The 27,084-nt window shown below is 34.4% G+C and overlaps 1 protein-coding gene across 1 annotated transcript in view; it reads right to left on the reverse strand.

Annotated features, from left to right (window-relative positions):
- Positions 1–27,084, reverse strand: part of cntnap2b (contactin associated protein 2b) — a 47,658-nt gene that overhangs the window by 16,640 nt on the left and 3,934 nt on the right. Inside the window, exons 2-10 of the mRNA XM_051131948.1 lie at positions 14,999–15,109; positions 13,623–13,816; positions 11,775–11,922; positions 11,190–11,393; positions 9,318–9,502; positions 7,534–7,677; positions 4,819–5,077; positions 3,263–3,412; positions 1,973–2,135 (exon numbers count right to left, since the gene is read on the reverse strand). Of these exons, the coding sequence (XP_050987905.1) occupies positions 1,973–2,135; positions 3,263–3,412; positions 4,819–5,077; positions 7,534–7,677; positions 9,318–9,502; positions 11,190–11,393; positions 11,775–11,922; positions 13,623–13,816; positions 14,999–15,109 (1,558 nt within the window). The remainder of the gene's footprint in view (positions 1–1,972; positions 2,136–3,262; positions 3,413–4,818; positions 5,078–7,533; positions 7,678–9,317; positions 9,503–11,189; positions 11,394–11,774; positions 11,923–13,622; positions 13,817–14,998; positions 15,110–27,084) is intronic.

The raw sequence follows: 27,084 nt of genomic DNA on the forward strand, positions 1-27,084 counted from the left end.
TGTTCGTTCTTTCTTTCTCTTTTTTCCTTTTCATTCTTTCTTTTTGTTCATTCTTTCATTCGTTCCTTCTTTCTTTCGTTCGTTCTTTCTTTCGTTTGTACTTTCTTTCTTTCTTTCTTTCGTTCGTCCGTTTGTTCTTCCTTCCTTCCATCCGTCCATCATTCATTCATTCTTTCTTTCTTTCTCTTTTTTCTTTTATAATATACAATAGAATTTACAATAGAATCCTTTCTTTCTTTCTCTCTTTTTTCTTTTTTATTCTTTCTTTTTTCCCTTTTTGTTGTTTCTTTCGTTCCTTCGTTTTTGTTCTTTTGTTCGTTCTTTCATTTGATCATTCAGTCTTTCTTTCTTTTGTGTCTTTCTTTTGTTCGTTCATTTACTGTCTTTCTTTTTTCTTTTTCATTCTTTCTCTTTTTTGCCTTTCGTTCTTTCTTTCATTTGTTCCTTCTTTCTCTCTATCTTTCTTTCGTTCATTCTTTCATTTGTTCATTCATTCTTTCTTTCTTTTGTTTGTTAGTACCTTTCTTTCTTCCTTTGGTGACTTTCTTTCTATCGTTCGTTAATTTTCTTTTTTCTTTCTTTCTTCCTCATTTTTCTTTTTCGTTCTTTCTTTCCCTTTTTTCCTTTTCGTTCTTTCTTTCTTTATTTCCTTCTTTTATTTGTTCCTTCTATCTTTTGTTCTTTTGTTCTTTCTTTTTCTTCTTTCGTTCATTCATTCGTTCGTTGTTCGTTATTCTGATTTGCTGCTCAAAAACATGTATTATTATTATTTTGTTGAAAACAGCTGAGTATATTTTTTTCAGGTTTCTTTAATGAATAGAAAGTTCAGAAAACAGCATTTATCTCAAATAGAAATCTTTTGTAACATTATAAATGTCTTTATCATCACTTTTGAACGGTATAGTGTATAATGTTACAAAAGCTTTTTAATTCTGATAAATGCTGATATTTGGATTTGTCTATTCATCAAAGAATCCTGAAAGAAATATACTCAAGTATTTTAAATATTAATAATAATAATAATAATAATAATAATAAATGTTTCTTGAACAACAAAACAGCATATTAGAATGATTTCTGAAGGATCATGATGCACTAAAGACTGGAGTAATGATGCTGAAAATTTAGCTTTGATCACAAGAATAAATTACATTTTAAAATATATTCAAATAGAAGACCGTTATTTTAAATAGTAAAAATATTTCAGAATTTTACTGTTTTTGCTGTACTTAAATGCAGGCTTGGTGAGCAGAAGAGACTTCTTTAAAAAACATTAAAAATCTTACTGTTCAAAAACATTTGACTGGAAATGTCAGAAGTAGTTCACGTTGCCAGTTTAGAAGCTGCACTGAGTCATTGCCCTGTTTGATAATCTCTTCTCTTTGTAGCTCTATAAAACCTCATTTCCGCAGACCTTAAGTCCTGTCTGCAGAACTATCAGATCAGCAGAAAGGTTCCCCTGATCCTGTATGTTAACACAGTCGTCCTGATCAAACGGGGGCAGGACACGTGACAGAGCTTTGACGAACTCCTGCTGAAGAGAGTCAGATGTGGCTTACATAAGCTCTTCGAAATGGCTTCACAGCTTTAAAACTCATCATGACTTTAATAAAGCAATCAGTGGCACGACTCGAAGAACGTCTTATTGCTTTTTGGAAGGACTGAGCAAAAATGACAATCAAAACACAGCAGCGGCTTTGATCAGAACACTGCGATCAAAGGCAAACATCTGTTCTTCATTAGTTTTCAGAGTCATCCGTGAGAGCGCAGTGCAGCGGGTTCATGAATGAATATGGATGGGTACGGAGGCTTGACTTTATCGCGAAGAGACGTGACATTATCATATGAAAGCAATGCTGTACGCAGAGCACATGTTGACTTTTACAAAGCAGAATATGCATAAATCTGTGGCTGTATGCAAATTCACATCGGGTCTCCGCATCAGTGCGAGTCCATACTGAGAATGCATTACCTGTCTATGATGGCACACATATCCAGACTGACGTTCTCAAAGCTACCCAGCATGCCTTGCTCCACAGACTGCAGGTCGACCAACTGGTCGTCGACGTGTATGAGCTGCATGCAGCCCTGAAATGAGCGCTGTGACGGAGAAAGGTCTGTCCGCGGGAAGTATCCTGCACATGGCGACAAGGAAATTAAAACCTGTACTATCAACTGTGCAGTCATACAGAGCAGAACAAGCTTGCCTGATAAGATGCATATATTCAAGTATTTATCATAATTGAATTTATTGTTTATTTAAAAAGTTTGGGATCAGTGGGATTTTTAATGTTTTTTAAAGAAGTCTTTTTTATGCTTGGCAAGGCTGTGTTTATTTGATTAAAAATACAGAAAAAACAGTAAAATTGTGAAATATTATTGCAATTTAAAATAGTGGTTTTCTATTTTAATATACTTTAAAATATAATTTATTTCTGGGATGCATGCTGAATTTTCTTCAGCCATTACTCCAGTCTTCAGTGTCACACGATCCTTCAGAAATCATTCTAATATGCTGATTTATTATCAATGTTGGAAACAGAATTCTTTAATAAATAAAAAGTTAAAAAGAACAACATGTATTCAGAATAGAAATCTAACAATATAAATCTTTACTATCACCTTTATCAATTTAACACATCCTTACTGAATAAAAGTATTCATTTCTGTCAAAAATGTACTGACTCTGAACTTTGAACGGTAGTGTATATTTTTTTAGAAGAGTTCTATTTTAAATAAATAATGTTCTTTTTAACGTTTTATTCATCAAAGAAACCTGAAAAAAGTATCACAAGTTTCAAACAAAATATTAAACAGCATAAGTTTCGAACACTAATAATAAATCAGCATGTTAGAAAGATTTCTGAAGGATCATGTGACACTGAAGACTGGAGTAATGATGCTGAAAATTCAGCTTTGCATCACAGGAATAAATTCTATTTTAAAGTATATTAAAATAGAAAAACACTATTTTAAATTGCAATAATATTTTACAGCATTACTGTTTTTTCTGTATTTTTAATCAAATAAATGCAGCCTTGATGAGCAGAATAAAAAATCTTACTGATCCCAAAATTTTGATCGGCAGTGTATATATACATGTAAATATTTCTTAAATTGACATATACACATAAATATGCACAGTACACGCACATTTTATCTAAACACAAACTTTTATTTTAAATAAAATTCTATTTCTAATAAATTGTCTATTTGACATCCCTAATATATATACATATATACACTTCATATAGGCGGTCACCTCCGAAAAAGTAATCTCCTCCAGTCCTGATCTGCATAGGGAGAGCAGCTCTCACTGTGGACATCTCATCTCCATTGATGGTCAACATGGCTATGCTTTCCAGTGCCAGAAAGTGAACACTGTGCCATTGTCCATCATTAAGGCCAGAACCTACAGAGAAACACTTTAGTATAAGCAATGACATTTTTTCATAATTTTTTTGTATGAGTCTAACTGGTTAATATGCAGAGGGCTTGGCAAGAGGGGTTGATATGTATGGATGCCTGTTTCTGCCACCGAATATAAGGGAAAAAAAAAGGTAATTGCACCTTTTTTACTCACAATTCTGACTTTTCTCACAATTGCGAGTTTACAGCTTGCAATGCTGACTTTTTTTAGGTATAAAGTCCAAAAAGACTGATGTATGTATCACACAATTCTGAGAACATATCAGTCTCGAAATTGTGAGTTTATATTGCACAATTCTGAGAAAAAAAGTCACAACTGCAAGAAAAAAGTCAGAATTGCAAGCATTTATCTCCCAATTCTGACTTTATTTCTCACAATTAAGTTTTGTTTATATATAATTTTGTTTATATAGCAATTCTGAGAAAAAAAAGTCCAAACTGCGAGTTTATATCATGCAATTCTGAGAAAAAAAGTCATAATTGTGTTTATATCTTGCAATTTTGACATTATAACTTGAAACTGAGTTTATATTTCGCATTCTGACTTTATAACTTGCAATTGTGAGTTTATATCATGTAGTTCTGAGAAAAAAAGAATTGCAAGTTTTTATCTCCCAGTTCTGACTTTATTTTTTCACAATTAAGTTTATATCATGTAACTCTGAGAAGAAAAGTCAGAATTGTGTTGATATCTCGCAATTCTAACTTTATAACTCACAACTGCAAGTTTATACCTCACAATTCTGAAAAAAAATCAAAATTGCAAGTTTTTATCTCCAAATTCTGACTTTATTTCTCACAATTTTGTTTATATCGAGCAATTCTGAGAAAAAAGTCATAATTGTGTTTACACAATTATGTGTTTAATTTTGACATTATAACTTGAAATTGAGTTTATATTTCACAATTCTGACTTTATAACTCACAATTGTGAGTTTACATCATGCAATTCTGAGAAAAAAGTCATAGTTGTGAGTTTATACCTTGCAATTCTGAATTTATAACTCTCAAATGCAAATTCGCAAAAAGTCATAATTGTGTTAACATCTCACAATTCTGACATTATAACTCGAAACTGAGTTTATATTTCACAATTCTGACTTTATAACTTGTAAGTGTGAGTTTATGTCATGCAGTTTTGAAAAACAAAAACATAATTGTGAGTTTCTCAAAGTTCTGAGAAAAAAGTCAGAATTGCACATTTGTATCACGTAATTCCAGTAAAAAAAAGAATTGTTAAATTAAAAAAATGGGCTTCCATACATTTGATATGGGAAGCAATCTAAATTCCTGCTAGAGTGCTGCTACAAGGATTTTTCAAGCTAAAACTGTAAAGAAAGTCTAGAAACCCATAAAGCTCTGGATGTGTGTCTTCAGGTGTAATGTTACCTGAGGATATGTCCACGCGTGTGTTTTTCCCCAGACTGACGTAGATGTGGACGGTAACTTTACCCTCCACCAGGCTGACCTCCACTCCTCCAGGCATGAGCGGGGTGAAGAACAGCAGACCGCTGGGGTTCCACGTCCGAAACTGCAGTCGGACCGACACCGTGTCCGCATCAGTCCGACCCGGAAGCTGCAAGGAGCTGGTGGAGTTAAAGAAGGCGGGGAACGTGTGGGACTCCGCACAGGAGAACGTCAGGTTATGCTGGAATGGGAACAGCGGATGAAATTACACTTATTAAACTTTGTTTATCAAGGAGTTCAACACACACGACTACAGGAATGATCACAACTTCACAGCAGAATTTCAGAGGACAGGTTGGGAGTTTTAATCAGGAAACCTGGATAGGACCCTGCTGGAAAATCCAGCTGAAAAAGGTGGTAGCTGGTTTTGTTTAGTTCCTAGCTGGTCCAAACTGGTCTGGAATTTCAGCCTATGGTTAAAGCTGGTTAAGGTTGGCAGATCACCTTGGACCAGTAAAAGCAGCTACCATGTTTCAATCATCTTAAACTGGCATAAACTGTTTTTTCCAGCACGGAAAGGGACTGTGGACAATAACCACCAGTCATCATGTAGTCATTGTGAATAATCACAGAACAGCACACACAGTGACAGCACTTCTCACTTCATGTCTGTCCTCACACACACAGCATTGTGGGAAAGAGAGGGAAACCTCTGTTTATGACTGAGGTCGGCGCAAGGAGGGGAACTGTATCTATTGAATATTTAATGTGAAATACAAAAGCCGCAAACCTTGGGGAGCTGAGATTACTGTAAACAATACAAAGAATTAAATTAGAACAATTACTGAAAACAACAGAATGCCTAAAATGTGTATTGAGAAAGCAAATGAACAGAAATTGTGATTTCTTGCCAATTCAAATCAGAGGTAATTAAATGTTTTAGGGGAGTATTTTTATTAAACAAGCTTTTAGACATAAAACATCTAAAAGTCAAGATAAAATTGATGTTTCATAATTTGTTTTCAAAACTGTCAAGGATTCTCACAGGCTTGGAAAATCAGAATATATTTGGACTAAAAAAAGGATTTATTAAGGCATTTTTAACAGTGAGGTCAATGTCATGGATAATAATATCTTAAAAACTCAAGGAAATATATTATAAATGTAATTCTAAACTCTATATTTCTTCTTTTTTTTTTACAGTTATGTCAATCTATAAAATGTTTCATTTAGAAGAATTTGTTAAGAAATTGCCATTTGTGGGTTAAAATAATAAAAAAACAAAACAAAACAATGTGTCATATAAATTCATTATTGAACCCTGACAACATTCAGTTTTTGAATCTTCTGAAATTACAGAATTTAATTGTTATTTTTAATATTTTTATTACTAATAATTATTACTAATTATAATTATTTAATTAGTTCTCTTTATTTTTATTTAAGAACAGCCAGTTCTTGATTTTTCTGAAATTGCAGAATTTATTTATTATTTTTAATATTTTTTTTACTATTAATTATTATTACTTATAATTATTTAATTTGATTTTAGAATCATGGTTCTCACAGTCAGAAAACCTTAATATACTGGACTGTAAATTTATTTTTTATTAATATTAATATTATTAATATTAATATTTTAATAATATTTGAAAACAAAAATTCTAGACCTCGAAATAACATGGAAATTATTGAAATCTTAAAAACACATGGAATTTTTATAATGAATACACATTTTTCTATGTATTATTAATAATTATTATTATAATTATATCATTTGTTTCCTTCAGCATTTTTCTTTAAGAATCATGGTTCTCACAGTCAGAAAATGTCATTATATTTAGACTGATTTTTTTTAAAGGAATATTTGAAAACAAGATTTCCAGACCTGGATAAATCATGGAAATTTTTGAAATCGTAAAAATATATTGATATTTCTAAAATGAAAACACATTTTTCTAGTTATGCCAAGCTCTAAAATATTTTATTGAGTAGAAATTTGCTATGAAATTGCCATCTATGAGTTATTCTTGTCCTATAACCTTATCACATATCTTATATAAATTCATTACTGAACTCTAAAAAACATTCAGTTCTCAATTTTTCTGAAACTACAGAATTTAATTATTATATATATGATTATAATATGTTTTTGTTATTAATAATTACATTGAAAATGTATTTTTTAAAGGAATATTTAAAAACAAGATTTCCAGACCTGGAAACATCATGGAAATGACTGAAATCTTAAAAACACGTCAGTTTCTATAATGAATACACATTTTTCTAGTTATGCCGAGCTCTAAAATATTTTACTGAGTGGAAATTGCTGTGAAATTGCCATTGAGTTATACCTATCCTATGACCTTATCCCATATCTCATATAAATTCATTATTGAAATTTAATTTTAATATAATTTAATATAACTTGAATATAATTGTTTTAATTATTTGTTTTACATTTTTTATTTCATTTATTTTAATATACCGGCTGATCCTAGTTTCCGTAAATAAAAAAGTTTGAAAACAACCAGCTTTGTTATTACAGCAGAAGTACCCGAAATATCTTTGTCTTGGAGCAACGTAACACCCAGCACCAGCAATTCCTCTGTGAAGCTCCTGAATTATCTCCACGAGGCACTGGAGAGCTCTGCAGTGTTCATTTGATAAAAATAGACATGCAAATTTGGCACGTACGAAGCTGGAGGTGTCTACTTTTCTCCTGCGCGCGAGGTTAGTGATGTTGTCCCCGTTGTAATGAATGGCCTCCATACAGCCGACGTAGTTCTCTCTGCCCCCTGAGCTGGGCTTGGCAGACACTGGCATCCCTCCAAATGTAATCTGGGAATAGACACCGAGGTACAGTGAAAGTGATGGAAACATTTACCATCTATAATAGAGAGAGGCGAACATTAATCTTATCTAATCTTATCTTCGCCATCTATCTGTCTGAATAAATGCCACCCAGTGAACGCAATCATTTGTGTGCTAAAGACCCAAATCCCAGCAGCACGGGGGTAAAATGATGAAACAGAGCGGGGGAGAGCTGTAAATGAAACGTGTGAGGGAAGATGAGAGAGGACTGAGGCTTTATTATATAATATGCAAATGTGTAATTGTGTTAATGTCTCTTCTGTGATCTGTGATACAGTTTTTATTCGTTTTTACTTTAGCTTAAAAAATCTTTTCTTTTTTTATTTTAGTTATTGTTTATTTTATTTCTTTTAAGTAGAACTAAATAAAAATGAAAAATGTAAATGAAAAGAAAATAAAACAGATAAATTATTTCTTTAAAGGAGAAGTCCACTTCCAGAACAACTATTTACAAATAATTTACTCACCCCCTTGTCATCCAAGATGTTCATGTCTTTCTGTCTTCAGTCGTAAAGAAATTATGGTTTTTGAGGAAAACATTTCAGGATTTTTCTTCATATAATGGACTTGATTGGTGCCCCGATTTTGAACTTCCAAAATGTAGTTTAAATGGGGCTTCAAAGGCTCTAAATGATCCCAGCCGAGGAAGAAGGGTCTTATCTAGTGAAACGATCTGTCATTTTTTTCAGGAAATAAAAATTTGTATACTTTTAAGCACAAAAGCTTGTGTACCACAGGTTCTAGGATGTGCGTCCACGTACTATTGAATCATGTTGAAAGGTCACGCAGTGCAAAGACTAAGAAAGTGCAAGTAAGTCAAACGCTGTTTACAAACAAAAAGGTACAACGATGTCGGATGATTCTGAAGTTGTTGGAGAAAATAAGATTGAGTTCTTCGCCACACTCTACCTTTTTTAGCCGGAGTACACACACGATGAACTTAGACATGATTCGTAGTAGTGATAGGAAGTTCGGATCATTTTACAGACTCTGACCTTTGAGTCTCGTTCAGAAAAATGAACAAATCTTTTTTCGAGTCATTTAGTTCATTTCGTTCATTTTTTTTGCAAAATATAATAAAAATGTTACGTGTTACTTCTCTAACACATCTACAAGACGACACATTCTTCCCGAGTCACATTAAAGATTCGTTCAAAATGAACGAATCGTTCAAGAACGACCCATCACTAATTCGTAGCATTGTGAACACGCATCCCAGAGCATGTGCTACACGAGCTTTTGTGCTTAAAAAGTATACAAATATTTATTTTCTGAAAAAAATGACCAATCATTTCACTAGATAAGATGTTTAGAGCCCTTTGAAGCTGCATTTAAACTACATTTTGGAAGTTCAAAATCGGGGCACCAATCAAGTCCATTATACGAAAAATCCTGAAATGTTTTCCTCAAAAAACATAATTTCTTTACAACTGAAGATAGAAAGACATGAACATCTTGGATGACAAGGGGGTGAGTAAATTATTTGTAAATTGTTGTTCTGGAAGTGGACTTCTCCTTTAAGAATATACTTGTCCGACATCCCAACTGTAGTTCATTAATTCTATAAATAACAAAACATACAGATATATTTGAAATCTGTCATTTACTTCATAGTCTAGGTCCAGATGGTCAAACTCTCCATTGGTGCGGAAGCTCTGTGTGTGCTGGTCGAGTGTGAAGTTGACGCTGCGTCTGTAGCGTTCGATCAGAACAGAGTGCCAGTGGTCGTCATCCAACAGACTGCCGCTAGACACCGATGTGTGACCCTGAATGGAGCCGTACTGATTACTGCCTGAATTAGACACAAGCATCAGAAGCCATTAGTGAAATGGGTCAGACGGGTCAAACCAGGATCTGTTCTACAACAACTAAGGTGACAAAACGTCAGAATTGTGATATATAAACGCAAATCTGACAAAAAAAGTCAGAATTGTGAGATACAAAGTTTTAATTCTTACTTTTTCTCTCAAAATTGTGATATAAACTCAATTGCGAGAAAAAGTTTTTCATTTTTATCTTGCAGTTCTGACCTTTTTCTCACAGCTGTGAGTTTGTATCTCACAATTCTGTCTTTTTTCTCGCAATTGCGAATTCTTGCAATTGTGATTTTGAAAATCCAATTTTGAGGGGGAAAAAGGCTGTGTTTAATAACTCACAATTGTGTGTTATAAAGTTAGAATTGCGAGATATAAACTCGCAATTCTGACTTTATAACTTGCAATTGTGAGTTTATATCATGTAGTTCTGAGAAAAAAAGAATTGCAAGTTTTTATCTCCCAGTTCTGACTTTATTTCTCACAATTAAGTTTATATCATGTAATTCTGAGAAGAAAAGTCAGAATTGTGTTGATATCTCGCATTCTTTCACAAAAGAATGATATGTTCTTAATAACTCGCAATTGTGTGTTAAAAAGTCAGAATTGCGAGATTTAAACTCACATTTCTGAGAAAAAGTCACAATCGCAAGATGCAAACTCACAATTCCAAAAAAAGTTACAATTGTGAGATACAAAGTCACAATTCGGACTTTTTTTTTCTTGCAATTCCGAGTTTTTCTTGCAATTGTAAGTTATAAAGTCCAAAGGGAAGGCTGATATATTCTTTACTCGTAATTGCGTGTTATAAAGTTAGAATTACAAGATATAAACACGCAATTCTGACAAATTTTGTGAGATAAAAAGGCACAGTTCTGACTTTTTCTTTCAAAATTGCATGATATAAACTCAATAGCGAGAAACTGTAAAAAAAAAAAAAAAACTGAAAAAAGTCAGAATCGCAAGTTTTTATTTAATTGAGTGTTACAAAGTTAGAATTGTAAGATATAAACTCACAACTCTGACAAAAAAAGTCACAATTGTGAGATAAAAAGTCATGACTTTTTCTTGAAATTGCGAGTTTTGCTTGTAATTGGACTAAGTCCAATTTTGAGGGGAAAAAAGACTGATTTGTTCTTAATAACATGCAATTCTAACTTAAAGATGCAACTGCAAGTTTATATCACACATTTCTGAGAAAAAAGTTTCTTATTTCTTAGAATAGCACCTTTATTATTAAAAATTGCAACTTTATTTCTTAGAATTGCGACTTTATCTCACATTTCTGATGCTATGATTCACAATTGCGAGTTTATATCACACCATTCTGAGAAAAAAGTCATCAAAGCATCATTTTTCCAGTCTTCAGTGTCACATTATCCTTCAGAAATCATTCTAACATGCTGATTTGCTGCTCAAGAAACATTATTACTAATGTTGAAAAAGGTAGTGCTGCCTAATATCTTTGTGAAAATGTTGATACAATTTTTCAGGATATTTTGATTAATGGAATGTTGTAAAGAACAGTATTTATTTGAAATGGAAATCTATTGTATCTCTAAATGTCTTTACTGTCTCTTTTAATTAATTTAACGTGTCCTTGCTGAATCCCCAAACTTTTGAACGGCAGTGTGCCGCTGTCACTCTTTGAGTTAAATACATTACCCAGGTTGATCTGCAGCAGTAGTTTGGCTCGGCGAAGCTCTAGAGTGATGTAATCGCCCTGCTGTCCCTCTCCGTGCAGCAGAACGCCATCTCCCTTAGTGCTCTTAAACTTCAGTGATATCACGTCCTTCAAGATCTTCATCTTTTTCTGTCTAAATCGATAGGAAATCACTCCCTGGCCGTCAAAGCTGATCACATCCGCCCCTGAATGCAAACAAACAAACATATGAAGTCTTCCTCAGCTCTACACTTCTCATTCTTGGCTTCTCCAATCAAGCCAAGCTTATGATGCAACAGTGGTGAAACTACACATATTTGCTTTTAAAGGGGCCATATCATGAATTATTATGCAGAACTGTCCTTGATCTTGAAATACTCATTTCATATATATATATACTCTGACTTTCAGAATTCAGTTCTTCATTTCAAGCCCAAGAAGACCAAATGCAGTATGCAAAAGAGCCTGTTATTGAAGCATGATGCAACTGTATTGGATTGAACAACAAAGTAGGCAATGCACAAAGAGGTTAGGCAATGTTGAAAATCTGTGAAACATACATCAAGGATCATTTCCTCAACACTCACAGTAAGCACAGCCATAGAGCTCCACTCTCAGCCCAATTCTCCCCTCCTCACTCCAGTCCACGGGGATGAAGCGCACGTATCGGGCCACGAAAGGGTGCTGGAGTTCATGGCGCACCGCCCGCTCTGAGTTCCAGTTACCTGAAAATGTCTGAGGCAGAAAGAAAGGAAGCACACTTCATAAAGGCATTGAGAAAACCTCCTCCTGTGAGCGAGGCACTCCATTACTGCTGGGTCTGCGTACACAGATCAATACGACAGGCTCTCAAAGTGTAGTTTCAGGAGAAGTGGCTTTGCATTTTAATTTATTGTCATAAGCACTGTTATTGAGAAATTCGGGAGTATTATGCAAGGAGGGAATTATGTGTGCAGAAATGTGTTGTGGGGAATGTGTATAATTGCATTTATAATCTTAAGCCAAAGTATGCACTGTTAGCCTTTGAAAATGTGAAATAAAATTCATTTATGAGGCAGTTTATGAACTCTGTAATGCAATAGAGGAAATCTATAAGTGCTAAAGAAAGTCATACATGAAATCTGCTTAATTTCTCAAATGCTTCTCCTAGAGAACATATATATATATATAAATATATATATATATATATATATATTATTACATAATTTGTAAACATGTAAATCCCAAAATTAGACATTGCATAGTTATACATTATTTACTAAAATAAAATGAATAAGTAAATAAATGGAAATAGTTATTAAAATATGAACTAAAATTAAAATGAAAACAGAAAATATTAAAATAATAACTGATTCAAAATATTATAAAAACTATGTGGTTTTGTCATTTTTTTATACACTAAAAAACAAAAACCTTAGTCACTTAGTACAACTTAACATTTCAAGTTAACTAAACTTTTGGACTGATTTGACTGAACTTAAAATTTTAAGTTGATTCAACAAATTGTTTTTTAGTGTATGTCTATATAAATGTATATTTTGAAGTAACTTTATTTTTATATTTTCAGTTTTTGTTTTAATTTTAGTTAAAGTTTAACCCATTTTTATGTGCTTCTACAATTTATTTTTATTATTATTTTTTATTTTTAATAATTTTAATTATTATTTTTATTTTTAATAATTTTTGTACTTAAACATATTTCAGGATTTAAAAAAAATATTCATTTTAATTTATTTTAATAATATTTAATAATCTAATATTTAGATTTTATTTTATTTCAGCTTTTTTCCCATTACAATTTCAGCAGTTTTACAGTAGGTTGCTCTATACTCTTAATGTCTCATATGTGATCCTGGACCACAAAAACAGTCTTAAGTAGCACAATATATTCATAGCAATAGCCAAAAATACATTGTATGTGCCAAAATTATCGATTTTTCTTTTATGCCAAAAATCATTAGGATATGAAGTAAAGATCATGTTCCATGAAGATTTTTTGTAAATTTCCTACCGTAAATATATCAAAACGTAATTTTTGATTAGTAATATGCATTGCTAAGTGCTTCATTTGAACAACTTTAAAGGTGATCATCTCCCCTCAGATCATCATGCACCCTCAGATTCCAGATTTATTTTCAAATAGTCGTATCTCAACCAAATATTGTCCTATCCTAACAGATACATCAATGGTATATAATGATATATAATGATATATAAATCTCAGTTTCAAAAAATGTACCCTTATGACTGGTTTTGTGGACGTGCACTTGCACAGATTATTAAAGTTTTACTGTCCAAAATCTTGGAAAACTTTCATTTTAGCCAAAGTGGGTCAGTTTGTATGACACAGCAGCAGCTGTTACTGCCAGATTTGGTAACCCAAAAACAATATTTACTCCCTGAGCTATAAATCACAGTCGTCCCTGTAAACTCACCCATATGTTGCTATCTTGCCGATACGACTTCCAGTTACTTCCTGTGTCACTGTAAAGAAGCCTGTAGTGTTTTGTCCAATCAGAGCTGCTGTATCTGCCCTGTGTTGCTATGGCAGTGATCTGTTTCCTGGCCCTGAGGTCCACCTGTAGCCACTGGTACCTGTCGGAGTCTAACGGCGACCATCCTCCATTCCCTTCGAAAGACAAAGCACAAGTCAAATCCGATGTAAAAAAACAACACACGCTGCAAAGCCTAAATTACAATGCTTTAGTCCACACCGCAGCTCCATAATGCTCCATTAGCACTATACTTCCTTAAAGGTAGCCAGAATGTGCATTAAAATTCATAATGCTCTATAGAGATGTTTTTCTCCATTTTGCAATCTAAGCAAATCCTAATGCATCCTTTATACTCTATCTGCAGTTAATCGCACCTCACATTTCAGTCTAAATGTCAACCAATGAGAAGAGAGAAACGACAGACATACAGAATGTTCAGAATAGCCAAGGTATTACACTTTCTGCACAATTTCTTAATGCATTTACTGACCTGTTATTGCACAACAGTGAAAACTGCACAAAATGCATATCCCACAATGCACTGCACTTGACTAGATGTTACACTTCCAGCGTGAGGAATTGCAGGCATTGTTTTTAACACTGAGACTATATATTTGATCATGCTGCAATAAAGTAGGATGTTTTTATTAAAAAATGGACTAAAATGGAAATATATGACAACTGTTTGCATGCAATTTAACTATTATTTAATTTAAATTATAAATAGACAGCACTGGCAACCAAATAAGGTCATGTGACAACAACATAGAATACGTCAGATGTTTGTTTGTTTGTTTTTTAAAGAAACTTATACTTTTATTCAGCATGGACACATTAAATCGATCAAAAGGGATGGTAAAGACATTTATAATTTTACAAAAGATTTCTATGTCAAAGAAATTATGTTTTTTTGACCTTTCGAAAAAAAAAAAAAAAAAAAAAAAAAAAAACTAAAAAAATTAAGTGAATATGAAATGTTTTTAAGCAGCAAATAAGCATAATAGAATGTTTTTCAAAGTGACACTGAGAACTGGAGTAATGATGCTAAAAATTCAGCTTTCAATCACAGGAGTAAATTGATTTTAAAATATATTCAAATAGAAAACTTGTGAGAAGAAGGCTTGGTGAGCAGAAAAGACTTCTTTAAATAACATTAAAAATCTTGAATCAAAGAAATGCAGCCTTGGTGTGACTTCTTTCAAACGCATTAAAACACCTTATCGATCCCAAACTTATGAACTGTTGTTAGTATTCACTATGTACTATGCAGTAGACTAGTATTCCATTCTAAACACAGCCGCAGAGCTCATCCTCACCTACTCTCCTGTTGAGTTTTGCATAGCCAGCGCCAAAATCCGCTGCCAAGACGGAGGAGCTGGTGAAGGCGCTGTAGGGAAGGGGTGAAGCCAACACCTCATCACACCTCTCTGGAAGGAAACAGAAAAACATATGTCTGAAATATTTCTAAACAGACTGTGCATTACAATTATAGAACAATATAGTCATTCATACGTTTGCCAAAGATGTTCCAGATAGAACATTCCTTTAATATCACAGAGTTTCTGTAAAATCAGTTTTTATTACAATCTGTCATTGCATGCAGTTTTGTATTTGTTGTTCTGTTCTGTTACTGGTGTTTTTTTTTACCACATTTAGAACAGTCAGAATTAATCTACTTGAAATGATTTCTGTCCTTGTGCATTATACATGAAAACACCATCCGAAACGAACTCAGTCTCCCTCAGCTTAGCAAATTCAAGGTTTGTTGGAAAATCAAGGTTCGAGATGCAGAAAGCCTTCAGAAGTAGAGCACGTTTCTCTCTGAAAGGTCCTTCGTGTTTCTGGCCGCTGAGGGTGCGGTCAGTCTGCAGAGTTTAAATAGGCTCCTCGTAACCCAATTTATCAGACCAGAGGAGGCGAAATTCAAGGCCAGAGTCTGAGTACTCCTCTCTCAACAATATGTGTTTATGTGGTTCAAGATTTACTGTTAATGCAAATCATTTTAACACGTTGCATTAAAAAAAGAAATGCTAAAATGTAACAAATGCACTCATCTGTTTTAGTTACATGAATTTTTCATGTTTATGACCACACAATCTTATTTATGACCATCAGTGGGGCAAAGTAATGGCTGTGAATACCAAAAAATACTATTGATTACTGAATTTCATCCATACCAGGTCTCATGCAGTTTGTTAACCAAAACTATTAAATTAATAGTTAAAATAAGGCTGAATACCAAAAACAAACAAGCAAACAATAAGTAAAAAATAAAATGATAAAATAAAATAAAATCTTAAAACTTGAAAAAAAAATATTTTTTTTGACTTGGCAACTAAATAAATGATGAAAAAGTATGTTTAATTTGAAGTACTAAAATGACTTAATTTAATTACTTTAAATTACTGCATGCATGTAAAATGCTGCATGAACAAAAGCAGTGCAAAAAATTTCAGTGAGTCATCATGCAGCAGATGGGGTTTACATACAGAAGTAAGCGATTATTTCCTGCTGTGAGAGAATGTGCAGATGCTGTTATGACATGGTTGCATGTCCTACATCTACTGAAGCCTTCAGAGATCACGTAAATGTCAACAAGCACATTTGCAGTGTTGACCTTCAACCAGATGTGATGAGGTCGAGTCCTCAGAGAAGGCTTTTCCCAATATACAGAAATGCACTGCCTATTTTAATCAGCATGAGACACACTGACCATCATGCACATGGCAATTTCCATCTCAAAAACACAATTTTGCCACTAATAAACATTTGAATGTCCTTGTTTACAAAGAAGACAACAGGGTCAGTTAGGAGACATGATATGTAGGAATGTAACAGTTTACTTACTACACAACCCTGCTGAAAAACAACAACAACAACAACAAAAAAAAAAAGCTAAAACCAGCCTAAGCTAGGAAGTACCTGGTTGTTCCAGCTGGTCTCCCAGTCTGACCAGCTAAGGAAGTGGCCAAAACCACTCTAAAACCTAAGACCAGCTAAAACCAGACAAACAGCAGGCTGGCTTTTTCAGCAGTGGATATGATATGATTCACAATACTGACTTCACCTTTGTGAAATTATACAACACAAAACAAAAACAGACGGGCTGAATGAGAACGCAGATTCACTCTCTGACAGCAGGTGGCACTTATGGAACAGCAGCAATATCGGGTTTTTTTGGTTAATGCTGTAAACAAAGCACTACTTTAATATGCATTATACAGAGGCAAGATGAAAAGCAAACACCATCTAAACTTTTCTAACGACAGTCAGTTCTCCTCAGAGATACATTACCAGTCAAAAGTTTTTGAACAGTAAGATTTTAAATGTTTTTTAAGGAAGTCTCGTCTCCTCACCAAGCCTACATATATTTGATTCAAAGTACAGCATAACCAATAAAATATTTAAATATTTTTACTATTTAAAATAACTTTTCTATTTGAATATATTTTAAAATGTAAGTTATTCCTGTGATCAAAGCAAAAAACTGTTTTAATGTGTTTGGAAGTCACACCAAGGCTGCATTTATTTGATCAAAAATACAGTAAAAACTGTAAAATTATGAAATATTATTGCAATTTAAAATAACTTTTTTCTATTTTAATATATTTAAAAATATTATTTATTCCTGTGATGCAAAGAATATTGGAATATTGAATACTGTGATGATGCACAAAGTTTTGACTGTTGAACAAAAAAAAAAAATTGAATTACAAAAAAAAAACAAAAAAAAAAAAACTTTTGACTGGTATTGAACATTCAAACAAACCCCCAAACTCAGCTGTATTGTGATTCATTTAACATCACAAGCAGCTTGAATCATCACATATTTTATTGACTCGGATTATATTTTTTATCGACTCGGATCGGAGTGCATCATTACATCCCTAATGATGTGTGCGACAAGGTAAAATCAATAGGATATGAAAAGAGATATTTTGAATTTTTTTTTACTGTGCATAATTTCAAAGCAAGCCACAATATATTCAATTTATGTAAAAATATTATTTAATTGTGCTCAGAAAAATGTAAACATGGTTTCTCATGTGATGCATGTATATAAAATGCTGCAAATTGGGGAAAAAATATTTTTTTTTTTTTTTTTTTTAAATCTGCCCACAAGAAAACTCCCTCCATTAATCCCTGAACACTAGTGCAGCGATAGTGAATTCCTCTGAACTCTATAATTAGAGCGAGAGGGCAATTGCTCTGAGGATATTCTTTGATCGAACACTGGAGTGCTCATATATTGATCAGGATCTTCTCCTGGGATTAATCTTTCATTTACCCGGAGAGCCTCAGATTCTCTTGGATTCAATGCTGATCTCTCTCTCAAGCCTCAGGTGCTGTTTCATATGACTCAGATAACTGATATCACTGACATGAGCTCTACAGCACATAGACAAGAAATGGTGGTAATATGAGAAAAACAAAACCACCTGCTCGCTTCATTTAGGACAGTCCTAACGAGAAATGGCTAAAACTGCCATATCAATGCATGCTCCATTGAAACATTTTTACTGTAGTGCCATGGTAGTAGATCAAGTTTGACATGGCAAGTTTCCAGCATTAAAACATCACACAAATAAACAAAATTGCAGGCAATAAGAACATTTTTAAGCAAAGTTTTGCTAATTTTCACCAGAAGAGCCTCTGTATACAAATCAAAAATTAAATTAATTATGTAAAATATATAAACTACCTTATTGACCATGAAACTGTGCTTAAAATAATATATTTATAAGATCAAGCAAAAAACAAGGTGAGGTTCCTCAACTGAGCATTTGAGTGTTTTACATTCATGATTCAGCAATGTTCACTTCACTCTGACTCAAAAGAAAAACAGCATGTCTTTTGTGCATCAACACTGTCTTGCATGTGTCCTTTTCAAATGTTTTTTGTTCAGAAAAACGACTGAATGCTTTCATTGAAATGGTATAATGTGCAATCAGATCCCAAGTGCTGAGGGACGAAAAAAAAAATGCTTTACAATCAATACTGTTATGGTCAAGTGCTTTGAGGTCCTCATCTCTTATTAAGACTGTTAGAGAATTGACTAACATGAAGCTGATGGTGTGAAGAAGTGACATCTGATGAATAAACAGCACACTGACACGTCTTTATTTTTTTCTCAATGTTTTGTTACTTTTACTGTACATTACCTGTTGAACTGAGTTGTTTTAAAATAACATGGATCTGGCCCTAACTAGAATGAAATATCACGCATATGAAAGAAATATTACAAATGAGCTCTTTTAAAGAGCAAAATGGGGTTTAATGATGAGCGAATGGAAACTTTTGAGAAAGACCTACTTCTCAAGGTTTCTCCTGAGAAAAAGAAAAAGTCTGCCGCCTCACAATATAAGGACATGAACACAAAACTTCACCTCCAGAGCTGCTCTGAGAGTCGTGAAAAGTGAATTGCATCATTTCATTGAGAAAACTATAATCATATCATATACACACAGAAAATAAAAAGGTATTCACAACAAACTACCAAATTAAAGAAGAATGGGCAAGACATATCTGCATAATTTTTCATATATTTACACTTAAATCCATTATCGGCCGATATCGCTCCGATAATATCGTTCATCCCTAAACAGAAGTCAAAGATTTCATTTTGAACTCACCATTTCTTATCATATTCCTCCAAAACCCAACCTGATCAAGTGCTCCTTGTTTATTTTATAGCTCTATACATATTATGCACGCATATTATGATGTCCATGGTAATACGGATTTAATGTGGTGCAGGTGTGCGTCAATTCACGTGGCACTGAGGAAGAGCTTTGTCTCGAAAACATTTTGCACCTTTGCACATTTATTCGACTTTTTGCACATATTTCTATGACCTCTGATGCAGCATTTACAGTTTTTCTCAGTCGCTTTGGTGCATTTCTCACAACACTGTTTACATTTGCACAACATTTACTTCAACCTCCACAACATTTAGTCATTTGTGCACATCATAGTAGCAGTTTCTCATTCCTTCCAACAAATTGCAAATGCTTTTGGACATGCATCAATTGCTTTCATACAACTCTCTGCTGTTTTATAACATTATCATTTGCTTATGTCATGTCAGTCAAAATTAACTAAACTTGTGAATGCTGAATAGTCATTCCATATAAAACTAATAGTCCTCATTTCATTGCTTGAGTCATTACATACAAAAATGTTGAACTAGTTGTCAAAATCTGTCAAGCAAATTTTATAAAAAATTTTAAATCTTTTTTTTCCTGAAAATGTCTTCTAAATTGAACAATTTCTGCAAATGTGCATGAATGATTTACATACCTATATGTTGTAGGTTCAGTTCCAATATGTACTGCAATATTGTTTACAATTGTGCACAGCTCTACCCAAAGGGAGTTTATGTTTGTTGTAAATAAGGGTGTATTTATTCGTTTGCACAATGCTTTGAATAAATTAGAATTGCAAAGAGCATATGAAGTAAAAATGTGAAACATACATATTCAGTGTCTTGTACTCAGATACCTCACTAAATACAGTAATGTCTAGCTTTACTGTAGTTTTCAAATGGCTGTGCAAATAGTATATAGTGCTGTCTTGAGCATTTTCAGGAAGTGTCACCAAAATCTGACTTTTTGCATAGGAAAAAATTTACAGAGTAAACTGTCATAATGAAAACATGACAAAGCCATTTGACTATCTTGTTCATAAACAATGGTGTCAGGACTTTTCATCTTGATGACACTGACACTTTCATTGACATGAATACTTGCTTTTGAGGAATGAGCTATCCATTTTGAGCAAGTGACACGCTTTTGCAGGTTATCAACTAGGTTTTGCAGTTTGTACTAATTGTTTTGAGAAATGCATTAACTGTTGTGCAAATGTAAATAGTGTTGTGAGAAATGCACCAAAGCGACTGAGAAAAACTGTATTTGTTTGCACAATGCTTTGAATAAATTAGAATTGCAAAGAGCATATGCAGTAAAAATGTGAAACATACATATTCAGTGTCTTGTACTCAGATACCTCACTAAATACAGTAATGTCTAACTTTACTGTAGTTTTCAAATGGCTGTGCAAATAGTATATAGTGCTGTCTTGAGCATTTTCAGGAAGTGTCACCAAAATCTGACTTTTTTGCATTGGAAAAAATTTACAGAGTAAACTGTCATAATGAAAACATGACAAAGCCATTTGACTATCTTGTTCACAAACAATGGTGTCAGGACTTTTCATCTTGATGACACTGACACTTTCACTGACATGAATACTTGCTTTTGAGGAATGAGCTATCCATTTTGGGCAAGTGACACGCTTTTGCAGGTTATCAACTAGGTTTTGCAGTTTGTACTAATTGTTCTGAGAAATGCATTAACTGTTGTGCAAATGTAAATAGTGTTGTGAGAAATGCACCAAAGTGACTGAAAAAAACTGTAATAAAGATTTTTTGAAGAGGTATAAGCCTGGTATATGACAGTGTGTGGATCTCCACGTCTTTTTGGATCTATGCACTGGACCAACTTGGGTTTTAGATTTTGGACATTTGGCACTGCCCCTTTTCCACTTTATAGCTCTATACATATACTGTATGTCAACTATTAACTACTGCACAGGAAATTTAATTTCTGCATCACTAGAATCACCAAACAGAATTGCAGAAATAATTGCTCTGCTTTCCTTCTCCATCACCACTCTATGATCCACCCCAGGAAAACATTAGCCAGCAGTCTGTTCCACTGCTCTGAGATCTGTCCTTATTTTGCCTCTCACCTCATTACACACAGTTCTAAAAGAACAGCTTTAAATTGACTCGGAGTCTGCTGAGTCGAGGTTGTGTCAAAAATAACCCTTGTGTCCTCCAAAAAAAGAGAATGATATTCTCGGGCTGCTGTTCTACTCACTTGTCTTCTCACTGAGCAGTGTGACTCCTACATGTTTTTTTATGAGTGTGTGTGTGTTTGGGGAAGACGTGATAAAGCTAAGAATGCTGGGTAATAAAATCAGTCCATGCTGTTCACAGCCATGAAATTGACTTTTCTAGGGTTAGTGACCCTGTTCTGAAACCTAGTGAGCTGCCTACCCAGACAGCATTTTAATGATCGTAATGTTGATTATTAATTCCCTTTATAAATAAAAAAGATGAGTAGAACTGTGTGTGTGTGTGTGAGTGTCAATCACATTATGCAACAAATATCATGCAACACTGAAGACTGGAGTAATGATGCTGAAAATTCAGCTTTGCATCACAGGAATAAATGACATTTTAAAATATATTCAAATAGAAAACAGCTATTTTAAATTGCAATAATATTTCACATTATTACTGTGTTTTTGATCAAATAAATGCAGGCTTGGTGCATAAGAGACTCTTATAAGAACTTTTTAAAATTTGACCAACTTTGAACAGCAGTCTAAGTAATCGCATTTTTCAGTGCAACGAGAGACCTGCTTTTATGAGTTGCGGTACTGAACAACAGCGAACATGAGAGATTGAAACTGATACCACATATTCACTTTCCCGTTCCAGTATGGCACAGGTTTCAATACAGACAGACAAGGCAGCTCACAGAGCTAATGTGTGTCCTCCATTACTTATGCAGTGGTCCTAACGTAATATAAAGATTGAGAGAGAGTGAATAAGAAAAGAAAAACTGAAAGACATATAGGTCTCACCGACAGACTGTATTGGGACAGATACTTCAGATGTCAAATATTTTGGTTCTTTATCAGCATTTGTATGGATTCCCCTCAGCCTGTAGTGAAGGAACAGTTCATCAGTCTACAAGACAAACATCTCTTTCACAGAGCCAGCAATGTACAGAGAACGAGTCTCACAAAGTCAGACTTTTGACTATCGGCATAAATCTGGCCAAGAACCACCCACTTAGACTGGAAGGGGCCACCTGAATGACATGCTTTAGGAGCGGGTGAATCTGAAATCGATGATACCACAATAATACAGCAGCCTGCAACATAGTGCAAGCTCAATCAACATGCTGTACAGAGAACACTAAGTCACTGGAAAATGTGTGCGGTCTGAACTTCTGTGCAGCCAAAAGTAGTAAGTAACTGGAACAAGTTGTCAAGATGAACTTTGATGATAATTTGTCTAAATGGTTTCAAAAGCTTTAAAGGGTTATTTCACTCAAAAACAATTAAATGACTGATAGCATCATTATTATGAAAGATATACTGAGCTTTCAGTCAGAATGATTGAATGATAGCTAGATGGACAGAACAATAGATGCTGCAGAACAATAGATGAGACAGATAAAATAATAGATAACAGAACAATGGATAGAATGATCCAACAATTATACAACAATGGATAGAACAGTAGATAAAACAATACATAGAACAATGGATAGAATGATAACAGAACAAATTATAGCTGGATTGACAGACAGACAGAAAGATACAACAATCAAATGATAGATAAAACAATAGACAGAATGATAGAATGATAGAATGATAGATAGATAGATAGATAGATAGATAGATAGATAGATAGATAGATAGATAGATAGATAGACAGACAGATGGAATGACAGACAGAATGACAGAAAGAATGTCAGAATGATAGATATAATGATAAAACAATAGAATTATAGATAGAACAAACAACAAAACAAACGAACGATAGATAGAACGAACAAAAGAATGATAGATAGAACGATAGAATGATATAACGACTGATAGAAAAATAGAACGTAGATAGATATAAATAAAATTACAGAAAGAATGACAGATAGAATGAATGATAGAACAAAAGAACAACAGACAGAACAATAGAATGATTGATAGAACAAAAGAACAACAGACAGAACAATAGAATGATTGATAGAACAAATGATAGATAGAACAAACAATAGAACGAATGATAGATAGAATGATAGTACAGTAGATAGAACAATAGAACGATACAACAATATCTAGAATGATAGATAGATAGATAGATAGATAGATAGATAGAGCAATAGCATAATACATAAAACAAACAATAGAACAAATGAACAGTAGAATGATAGCATGACAGATCAATAGAGCGATTAACAGAACAAACAATAGATAGAACGAAAGAACGATAGATAGAATGATAGAACAATACATCAATAGATAGAACAATAGACAGAATGATAGAATGATAGAGCGATAGATAGTCTCCAAAGGGATTTAAGAGAAATTGGCAGGACATCCAACCGGCCTTACAACCGCAGACCACGTGTAACCACACCAGCCCAGGACCTCCACATCCAGCATCTTCACCTCCAAGATCGTCTGAGACCAGCCACCCGGATAGCTGCTGCAACAATCGGTTTGCATAACTAAAGAATTTCTGCACAAACTGTCAGAAAGCGTCTCAGGGAAGCTCATCTGCATGCTCATCGTCCTCATCGGGGTCTCGACCTGACTGCAGTTCGTCGTCGTAACCTTGACTCGAATGGGTAAATGCCCAAAGTGCGTCTGGCACTTTGGAGAGGTGTTCTCTTCACGGATGAATCCTGGTTTTCATTGTACAGGGCAGATAACAGACAGCGTGTATGGTGCCGTGTGGGTGAGCAGTTTGCTGATGTCACCGTTGTGGACGGTGGTGGCGGTGGGGTTATGGTATGGACAAGCATATGTTACAGACAACGAACACAGGTGCATTTTATTGATGCCATTTTAAATGCACAGAGATACTGTGATGAGATCCTGAGGTCCATTGTTGTGCCATTCATCCACAACCATCACCTCATGTTGCAGCATGATAATGCACGGCCCCATGTTGCAAGGATCTGTACGCAATTCCTGGAAGCTGAAAACATCCCAGTTCTTGCATGGCCAGCATACTCACTGGACATGCCACCCATTAAGCATGTTTGGGATGCTCTGGATTGGCGTATACGACAGCGTGTTCCAGTTCCTGCCAATATCCAGTAACTTCGCACAGCCACTGAAGAGGAGTGGACCAACATCCCACAGGCCACAATCAACAACCTGATCAACTCTATGTGAAGGAGATGTGTTGCACTGCGTGAGGCAAATGGTGGTCACACCAGATACTGACTGGTTTTCGGACCCCCCCAATACAGTGAAACTGCACATTTTAGAGTGGCCTTTTATTGTGGCCAGCCTAAGGCACACCTGTGCAATAATCATACTGTCTAATCAACATCTTGATATGCCACACCTGTGAGGTGGATGGATCGTCTCGACAAAGGACAAGTACTCACTAACACAGATTTAGACAGATTTGTGAACAATATTTGAGAGAAATAGGCCTTTTGTGTACATAGAAAAAGTCTTAGATCTTTGAATTCAGCTCATGAAAATTGGGGGCAAAAACAAAAGTGTTGCGTTTATAATTTTGGTCAGTGTAGATAGACAGATATAAAACAAATGATAGAACAAACGAACAGTAGAACGATAGAATGATAGATAGAACAGTAGAATGATAGAACGATAGATAGAATGATAGATAGATAGATAGATAGATAGATAGACAGACAGAATGTCAGAATGATAGAGAACTGAACACAGCAGATAAAACACTTTAAATCTCTGACTTACAGCAGCTTAATTTAAATTGCAGTCTCAAGGAGAAACCGCTAATGTTTAGAGGCGAGTGGCTCAGACAAAACACCGTTCTCATCTGTAAATGTCCTGACATGATGCGTATGTCTCTTAAAGAGCTTCTGTTGTTATCTTAGTGCTTCTGTTTCTGCCCTGTGGCCTTCAAACAACTGCTTCAAGATGCGGTAGTTCAGACTGTAGTGCTTAAATCACTCTATCAGTCCACAAAACACTCCTGCTGAGCATTTATTCATATAATTAGTACTTAGTGTTCACTTGCATTACTTGTTGCTTGTTACCTTAAGTATTCATTGCTAATAATGCACCATTTGCACTATATGAATGACGCCTTAATTTGTGCACCTAGCAACCGCCAAGAACACCATAGCAACCATAGTGAAACCAAGCGTCCTTTTCCTATTGATGAATGCATTAGTGAGATTCCCATTCATCAATCTAATTATCTGCCAAACTACTTGAGAATCACAGTACAGCTACAGCAATAGCTTATAAAGCTGACCAATCCTGAACAATAAGTACCTGCTAGCAAACACCTCCAGACACATTAGAATTCATATAATTACATATCGATGATCTTAATAACAATATCTTATTTCAGTGATTTCCTTTGCTTGCCGATATCTGCATTAACAGAAACCAGGAAATTTTAATTATGAAATTATCTGGAGGAACCGATCAATGTCAAAAGGAGATAAAATTTAGGAGACAAACGCTGCATGATTTAATGAATACTGATATATTTACTCAAGCATTAGCCCCTACGGCCATTATTAGTCCAGCTGAAACAGGAAAACATAGAAGTTTCCATTTGCACTTTAGCACTGAATGAAAAGCCATCAGAGTTAACAATTTTATAAAAGGTGAATACATGGAAATTGTAACATAAGAATATGGAGCAGGTTTGACGTCATGATGTCTGGTTAAAAGATGCTTGAGGAACGTTATATACGTTCTGTTTCACAGAGAAAAATATCAGCATACAGGTTTGTAACAATACACTCCATTATAACCTGATACTAACTGCTCAACATCTGCAGGAAAGTGCACTTTATCAGCACATAGTACAATGTATAATTCCTGTCGATTTATAAAACACAAGTTTTCAGTAACTAAACACGCATGAGAGTAAGACAGAACCAGCGGAAGAATGCAGATCGTCCTCCCTTCCAGAGAAAATATTTTTAATATTTCATGCTTAGCTCTGCCGTAGTCTTGCAGAGACTTTTGCAGACTTTGCCAAACTACAGTAGCTGTTCCTCCGAAGCGCTCTGTTGCAGCCTGTTACCTTGCAAACTCAACTTTCCGTCTCAGAGGACAGATAAAAAGCTTGCGATTTTGGAAAGCTCTTACCATTTTTGTGAGCAGGATGCATCAGACAGTTTGTAGGAAATCTGTGGGTGTGCTGGGACACCGCAGTAGCTTGTGAATGAGCTTAAAACGAAGTTGTTTGAGTATGTTCAATACAAGCTACAACCAAGGTTTAACAGCATGCAATTTCAATTTTTAACAAAGTTCTTATAAGTCTTAAAAACAACTTTTAAAAGAAGTCTTAAAAACAACTAGAATTTATGGTCATAATTAGATATCTCCACTGAAAAACAAGACAAAGATACTAATTAAAGAGCATTTTTTCCCACTGAAGCACAAACAATTTTCCTAAAATTATCATCCCATTGAAACTCCATAAAGTGAGTATTAAGACACAAAAAGCTGTTTTACTCATGGCTGAATTCTGTTCATTTGAGCCTGGCATCTGCTCTAAGTCAACATGTTTAATTACCTTTTGTGGCGTAAGATGTCAATTATGAAGCTGCAATCAACAGCCCCATCTTGAATTAATGTGTTG

Source organism: Labeo rohita, chromosome 2 (assembly GCF_022985175.1).
Source record: "Labeo rohita strain BAU-BD-2019 chromosome 2, IGBB_LRoh.1.0, whole genome shotgun sequence".
In the NCBI taxonomy this organism is placed as follows: domain Eukaryota; kingdom Metazoa; phylum Chordata; class Actinopteri; order Cypriniformes; family Cyprinidae; genus Labeo; species Labeo rohita.